The 8,783-nt window shown below is 39.5% G+C and overlaps 1 protein-coding gene across 2 annotated transcripts in view; it reads left to right on the top strand.

Annotated features, from left to right (window-relative positions):
* The window catches only part of LOC111575382 (ephrin type-A receptor 6-like), a 179,471-nt gene that overhangs the window by 95,851 nt on the left and 74,837 nt on the right, over positions 1-8,783 (top strand). For both annotated transcript variants that reach the window (XM_035952894.2, XM_023280453.3), the window contains one exon: positions 2,395-2,730. In XM_035952894.2, coding sequence (XP_035808787.1) covers positions 2,395-2,730 — 336 coding nt within the window. The remainder of the gene's footprint in view (positions 1-2,394; positions 2,731-8,783) is intronic.

Below are 8,783 nucleotides of genomic sequence, written 5' to 3' on the forward strand. Positions count from 1 at the left end.
TAAAAAGCCATTTAGCTGTCACTGAGATAGACGGGGGCCACGTCTGAGAGCTCTCCAGGGTGGAGGAGTGTATTTGTCTTTTATGGGAAGACCAAGCCAAGTCATTGTTTGGAGATGCTGTTAGTTTATAGTGTCCTCTAACGTGCACCGTTTGCAGAGGAAAGGCTTCTCCTCTTCGGGTTTTATCTCTTTACACTCAAATGATATGTTTATGAGCTTCTGCCCGTTGAAATATATGCTTTTTAAGCTGCAGACTTTTCCAATCAAAGTCTCCTATTTATTAGACTTTGACTTGAGCAGTTTTCATTGGGATGAAATGCAGCCTTACCTACTATGCTTACCTTACCACAAAGTCTAAAAACTAAGTGCTGATCAAACAGGTTTAGGTATGCCAGCCAAGCAATATTTATTTTAAGATACACTAGACACCTGGTTCAGTATATAAAGTTTTGATTCAGTTTCTTGTTCAATGGCTTGTCAACAGTTGTATCTTCCGGGCACAAATTCAAAATCTTCAAGGCCACTTTTTCTGCACACACAAACACAGTGTATGAAGACTTGTAGGGGTGTGACAACCCTGCAAACTAAAGACTAGACTCGTGTGCCACGTCCTCTTTTTACAAGATGTGAGCTCTGTGTTTACTCACAAAGTGCATTTTAATCAGGGACTTGTAGGGCAGGACATAAACCATTTGCTTGTTGTTGAAGTCAGAAAGAAAGAAAGAAATGGAGATTAAAGACTGAGGCCCTAAGAGGAAGACAAAGGTAGACTGAAAGAAAGAGATGATGTCACAGGAGAAGAGATAAAGGTGGAGGGAAAGCGTAAAGGCTGGACAGAGTAGACAGTGAAGTGAGAAAGGAAGGAGGGCGCTGATACCGATCTGCCCCTAGAGAAGAATAGGAGCTGATTGATGGCAGTGGGGTTGCTCTGCAGGAGGGGAGGTGGGTGGATTCTCCTCGATGGAGAGAATAGAGGAGGTGAGATAATGGCCGACGGAGGCAGAAAGAGATAAAGAGAGAGAATGGACACATGCTGACAGAAGTGGAGGAGCGGTAGGAGGAGCTCTGCTGTCTGCTGAGATTTTTAGCAACGGTGGGGAGAGAAAGGGATGGAGGGATGGTGGAGGAGAGAGGAAACATCCCATTGTCCTGGCGGACAGTGAGCTTGGCAGGACGGGAGTGTTCAAATCCCTCAGGCCTTTTAACTCCACCCTGTTGACAGCTGGCTGCCTGGTATAGCACAATGCTTACCCCGATACACAAACACGCACATCTAAGGAACACAGAAATACCTCGACAAAGTGAAATGAAAGGAATAACTTAGAGCATTTACTGCACAGGTGAGGAATGCATAAGGAGGAGTTGTGATAGTGTGAAATACAGCTATTAGTTTTGGGTGAACTCTTTAGTTGTCTCTAATACAGATAAACAAACTGCGCTGACCCTAAGAGCTTCAGCAAAAAGTAACTCAGCGTCTTTTTGGTTCTTGAAGACATTTCACTGCTCAATTCAGAGGTGAAGAAGCCTTTTAGATGAGTAGTAAAGCATCTTGAGGAAGCAAAAAGAAAACTCCAGTTACTTCTTTCTCAAGCTCTTAAGACGACCATGACCTGGATGACTAAGAATCTACACAAACAAACTGTGTTGATATTTGTTCAGAAAATCGTTTTAGCTGTGATGTATCTCGCGGCAATTTTGAGTTCTCTGCTTTTCTCAAGATATGCTCTTTTTTGCAGTAAGTCACAGCAATAAGAGAGCGTTTTAAATTGTTATCTTTTATCGTGATGAGATGCATTTCTCTCTTCCTTCCTGCACGGTGATATTCTTGGCTTGGTTACTCAAAAAGATTGCTTTTGTGCGATTAAGTGTCCCCAAATCCAGTGGTGGTGGAGAAGAGCAGCAGGTGGTTGATGGAAACTCTCAATTAGCCTCCATAACCAGGTTATGGAGGCTAATTGGTATCCTTAGGCCTATGATAGATCATCAGACAAACTTTTATTAGACTGTTCTCCCAAGAAGAATGACAGCTGTGTGAAAAAATAGTCATTATAAGCCCTAACCCTACCTCTAACCAGGTACTTTTCATATCTAAACCTGATCAAATCTTAACCAGAACAGTTACATTCTAAAATGTATGCATTGTTGATTAGATTTGATAGACACAGAACAACCAATCAACACTGTCGTCAGATTAACACCTATATGACTTGCTCTTTTTCATTTGATGATCTGTTGATTTGCCACTCAGGCTCCTGAGTTGTTGAATGATCTACTGTTCAAATTCCATACAGCTAATCCCTTTTTCTTAATATCCGTGAAAGCGGATCTTTTAAAGGCAGATTTTACATGTTAAATTATTTTATTCGGTTCTTTAAATTTTGTTCTCACCGCCAGGCCCTCCGTCTCCTCCCCGCAATCTGATATTTAACCTGAACGACACCTGTCTGATGCTGGAGTGGTCGCCGCCGAGTGACACCGGAGGCCGCCGGGACCTCACCTACAACGTCCAGTGCAAACGCTGTGGCCCCGAGCCCAACCAGTGCCAGCTCTGTGAGGAGGACCTTCGCTTCCTGCCGCGTCCATTAGGCCTCACCAACGGCACCGTCACTGTCACGGACTTCTCTGCACACGCCAACTACACCTTTGAGATTGAGTCGCTCAACGGTGTGTCAGACATGAGCTCCTTTCCCCGCCAGGTGGCCATCATCACCGTCAGCACCGATCAGGGGGGTGAGTACGAATTATTGACTTCACGTTAAGACTATTTGTCACTCCAGCGTAGGATTTATTAAAGGGAGCGTGTGTGTTGTAAAGGTGAGAGGTCGCTTGAGTCTAATTTGATAACCTTGTCTGGTACTTTCACACCAATCTTCTAATGTGTTGCCAACATACAGCTGAAATGAAATGAAACTTGAGATCACAGACTAATAAGCTATTAATTAGATGGCAGAATTTTAACACATTTTGTTCATTAATTATCTGAATTAGTTTTATATGGCATTGTGTGGTGATCACATGCCGTATCAAAGTTTACTGTTTTTGTACATACATGAAAAAGACATGGCTGTCATACTGGAAATGACAGCAGTTGTACAGATGTAACCCACTAGGTGTGTATTGCTATTTTAATAGGCACATCTAAGTATGTAAATCTTACCAGAAAAGTGACATAGTGAGCGATAAGTCATCAATTTGTGAAATATCTCACACTTATAACCCAATGCTTTTTTGTTGTTTCTTTTTGTTGCTTTGTCTTAATTCCTTAATTGAGGACGAAATGTTTTATGTGTCATTTCTCATTTTCAAAACGTTGCTTAGAAGGCCCAGAAAATGTGCAAGACATTAGTTGCTTATTGAACAAACATTATTCTATATGGAAACTATTCAGTGAGCCCATACCATTGAACTGCCACTCTTTTTTTCTTTTTTTCTTTTTGTCATATAGGCTGTAACAATCCACAAAATGAACAACAGTCAGTGTGCTAATTTAGTAGCACCTAACTCAGTGGAATGTTCAGTATAGATGTCGGTTAGAGGTCGGCAGCTCTGAGCCTGTTGTGTAACTCTCTAGTGTCTCCTTAGTGTCCAGCTTACCTTTAATCAATTGATAACTATCTTTTTAGCAGCTTTCTACACTAGCGCTGTCTGCCACAATAACTAAGGGAGCCATTATTCAAACATTGTCATAACTGCCAGGTGACTTTGACTTTTTAATGATGGCTCAGACTACCAGCCAACACAGACAGTCCAGTACAGTCCATAGAAACACAGCACAGAAATTCAGTCTTTACTAGTGGAGCAGGCTGCTGAGCTAAGAAAGATGGCAACTGCAAGTGGTGGGGATAATGCTGCAGCACTAGTAACAAAGGAACAGGACTTTGACCTCATTTAGGAGTATTTTCATTTAGTCCCAAAGATAACAGTGAGCTAGCTAACAGAGAAAGCTGAAGGTAAGGTTTTTTAATATCCACAACCAACCCACCAACCAGTTATGAGAGCCCATCTGCAACACACATCCCACAAATTGTTAATCAGCCACCTGATTCTGACTAAACCGACAACATCCAATGCAGGAAGTGTGACATTATCAGTACTATCTTTCTGTTACACTACTACACTAGCTACTTTTTCACTTTTTGATCCAACCCACCCAAACCCCTGATACTTTCTAATAAGCTTCCCTTAATGTGCCAGAACCACATCACCCTCCGCCTCACTAGTGTTCACTATTTTCCTTAAGAAAGTTGTGGCTAACGAGGACAACAGGTCAAACCTCCATTCACACCTCAAAATGCATCACTCATTGGCTGCTGCAGAAGTGAAACCATTGTTAAAGATAAGCCCAACCTCAGGCTCTCCAGCCACAGCCATGAAACCCATAAAAAGCCTACAACAACCAACCATAGGAGGCACTTCTGCTACATTAACAAAATACAAAAATGGAAAACATGCACAGAAACAGGGTCCTCCAGCAAGAATCTATGGAGACGGTGCTTATTATTATACATGCTTCAAGGTCTATCTCCAGCAACATCGTGGTGAAATGTTATGAAGGTATGAAAAAATAGACACCACCCAACTCAACATGCAGGTTTCAATAATCTGCTTTGCAGGTGTTTTATGAAAGCTGAAATGCATTCAGCACTTTCTCCAACCTCAAGGATGCGCGCAGTGAAAAACACTGACTGTGAAAAGCATTTTATTTGTTCACAGGGAAGCTCCATACGGCCCCTTCTATTGTTCTCACTATTTCTGCAAGTTCTGATGTATAGAATTTGGGAATAAACCCCCCTAAATATTTTTTTAAGAATATGTTATTTTTTCCGTTATTTTTGTCAGATTAAGATCTTGCACATATATAGTTGACTAGATTAGAGTCAACTTTGTTGTCAGTAAACAGATTAGAGGTCATAAGACAACAAAATGCAATAAGAGCCTTCAATTTCACAACAACACCAAGTGACCAAAGAAGCCTCTGATGTACTGAGTACGTGGTGAAACTGGATTCACATCTTTGTAGATGAACTTCAAAATTTGATTATATCTTGCTTATGGATGGTAAAAATGAAGAACCAATAGATAACAGGAATTACTACTTTATATATACCTTTGCCAGCCAATCAGACTGTTTATCTCTAGGTCTGTCCCGACATGACCTTTGACGTTTTGGATCTAAAATGTCATCACTCCATCGTTTGACCCTGTTTGTGTGAAATTTTGTCATGTTTTATGAAGTAAAAATGACCTTTGACCAACAAATGGGTTCATCAATAAGTCCAAGTGGACATGTGTGGAAATTCTGAAGAAATTCCCATAAGGCATTTAAGTGATATCTTTTGTAGAAGAATAGGACAGATGGATGGACAACAAACATGATTCTTTTGGTGTCATTTGTGCATCAATAGCAGCAGCAACTCCTTTGTCATGAATATGACTTGTAGTATTTCCCACTCCTTGTTTGAATTGTTAGAACAGAATTTATTTTCCGTAATTAATAACCATAAGCCACTCAGAATGACTGTATATTTTGAAGCGTGATCATTTGTTGTCTGAGTATTTTTATAGCATTAAGAGGCCTCGGTAGAAAGTTGTATTCTCTTAGTGCTTTTTCAGATTTGTGTTTCTGTGAAATATACGTTATTTACTGTGTTTGATTTGTAGTCTTAGATGCAGTTAGAAGAGAAAGACAGGCCTATAGTTATGTCAGAATGAGAGTCAATACATTTTCCTCCAGTATTTGTGGTTTGTTCCCTAAACCACTGCTGTAAATGACAGCAGAGGCCCAAGAAGTGGCTGTCTCTACCTATCTATCTGCCCCAAATAAGATTTTTTGTTATGCTGAAAGACCCATATTTCCTTTGGGACATTGTTTGGTGTATAGCATGCTTATGCTTTTAATTTGTGATTTGCAAACACTGTGTTTTCAGTTTTTTCCCTCCTCCCTCTGCTGCCCTCCCCTGACTATTCTTTCGCCTCTTTTTTTTCCTGTTGGTTGTTTGTCCTCCTCCCTCTCGTTCTCTCCTGTTTACTGTTTTCATACGTTTGTTTTTATTCTTTGTTCTCTCCTCCTTCTTTCGTTCCTTCTCTCCATCCTTCTGTTGCTGTGGGAGGCTGGGAGAAATAGATTTTCTCATACAGCCAAAACACATTAAATGCATTATTCTGTGTCACTGGGGACAACTCGAGCCTTTACAGGTAACTCAATGTAACACGTAGCCTTTTTATTTCATTAAGATGCCCAGTTTAGCACATAGTCGTGGCAGGCCTCTGGGCTGTACACAAGACCAATTTCAACACTAATATACCCAGCTGCAGCTATTTAAAATTCCCAAGAGACACAGCAGATTTATGGCCCTCAGCCAGTGGAAAGCAGACTGATGATGTATTTTTCCACTATCACCTTGACAGAAACTAGAGTTTGGTCAGTGAGTCAATGGTATGTGTAATTTCTTTAAATTTAAATCATGAAAGATTATTGATTAGATTGCTGGTTGTGTGGAGTGCCATCAGTGAGCCCAGGCACCGATGATCCGGCTATGATGTATTCTTAAATATTTGTGGACATTTCTTCTTCCTGTGGCCGGTGTCATGTTGTCAGTGCTAGCACATAATGAATGAACAAATCTTTTCAACTGTGGCTCTTTCAAATTTGGATACCAGGTCCATGCTGGCACATGTGTGCTTCCAGCTGAGCACTACACGTTGAAGGTGACAAACCTCTTAGTTTCCCCAACCGACGGATTTTTTGAATATTACTAAGCAGTGCTGGAGATAGAACCATTACTACCTTAAACAGCAGTGTACCAAATCTCACAAGCATTAGAACAAAATGTAGTGTATTTTATGCAGTGCAGGTGTTCACTTACATATTTTTCCCTCAGGGATGGACAGGCCTGTTTAAAACCACAGAAAAATTGCATGCTTGACTTCGTTCTTGTATTATCTTAACACCCTCAATGCCCTATAAGCTGCAGTATTTACCAGACTCATTGTTGCACTTGTCTGTTAATAAGTGTTTATATTCATTTAATAATGTGTTATGCTTTCATCAGAGATTCAATTTCATTTCTTTATCACTCAAATTGCAACTTACATTAGTGCAATTATGGAAAATCAAAGATATTCTCACTTTTTGCATACTTGCACACCATTAGATGTGGGATCTTCTTTTCACACCTTAGTTAGAACAGGGATGGAGGAGGATGATTCATGCACACTATGCATGAAACTATACTATATATATATATATATATATATATATATATATATATATATATATATATATATATATATATATATACATATATATATATAAAAAATAATTTTTTTAACTCAAAAACAAAACATACAGTACCTTTTTTTCCCAGAGGTCTCATATGTTTTTGTTTAATGTAATTTCTTAAAAGGAGAAATTCGTCCTTCACGCAAAAAAGAGATATCTTTTATCGTTTGTTTGTTTCAGGAATACATTTATTGCATATAATTTGGACATGTCTAAAGTAGAGCTGTATTTGTTTCTCAAATTGAATACAAAAAGATTCATTTATGTCTAATCACTGTGAGGAAAAAAAAATAGATTTCTAAAATTGGATACTTATTTTAAGATTATTCCCTGATTTCCAAGTTGTTTTTTTCTTTTAAAGAAAGTGATATTTTTTTCTTCAGTGCCAGTGTTAGTTAGCATGTATTTTCTTTGAACTGTGTGTTGTGGAGGTTGTATGGTTAGTGGCTAAAACGCCACCATTGGTTGAGAACTGGGCCCATCATATATCCAGACACAAACTCACACACTATTGTTCAAACCTGGTAGAAACAAACTGTTTTACAGCTCAGTAGAACATACTGTATTTGTTATTGGTGCATAAAAAATAGAAACCACTATCCTAATCTAGTATCTAACTCATGATCACTCACTGGTTTCTACACTTGTAGTACAGGACTGCTCTGGCTGTAATTATTAGACTAATATCTACTAATGCACAGCGCTGTGAAACCAAGTGTTACATTTGTGCCTGTAGATAGAAGCGCCTTCAGTATTTCACATGAATCAATAGCCGCAGCAAATTGCATTGCTTTTTTTTAGCAGCAGAACATGTGTTCTGTTTTTAATGTTACAGTTCTGCAAAAACTTACCAACAGCAGATACAATAGAGGAGAGATCAGGTCCATCTGCCAGGCACTTTGATTTGATGAATAATGCCCATTGTCACATTGTCGGAAATGTAAAACCTGCGAGAGCTTTTTTAATGTGTGCATAAGGTCAGCATATTCATTCAAGGCGAAGATAACCATGCAAATCTTAAGAAAAGGAAAAAGTTGCATGCTGCCCTGATATGCATGCATACTTGGGCACATATGCTTCCCCCTGACACATCCACATAAACCTCGACTTGTTTGGAAAGGTGCACAGAAATTTCCAACACTATTAGCATAGCGTCACCATCAGCAGAAATGAGACAGCCATGCGAATTTCTGTGTGTTGCGAGGAATATCAAGAGTCTCCCGTCATAAAATAGCCATAAATAAATTAGACTGTCATTAAAATGCAGATGGCCGTTTTGGTAAATGCCTTGTGCCAGTGAGGTTAGTATATGATTTGTTGGGCTTATAATGGGCTGCTTTGCAAAAACACACACACAAACACACACTGAAATATTTACACAGGCATGAGTGAAATAGAGAAACTGTATAGGCCTGTGATAATTCCCTGTCAGGCATAACCTTTTCGATATTTTGTGATTCATACAGTGAAGCTCATCTGATATATGCACAGCCATCAGTCT

Source organism: Amphiprion ocellaris, chromosome 11, assembly GCF_022539595.1.
Source record: "Amphiprion ocellaris isolate individual 3 ecotype Okinawa chromosome 11, ASM2253959v1, whole genome shotgun sequence".
In the NCBI taxonomy this organism is placed as follows: Eukaryota; Metazoa; Chordata; class Actinopteri; family Pomacentridae; genus Amphiprion; species Amphiprion ocellaris.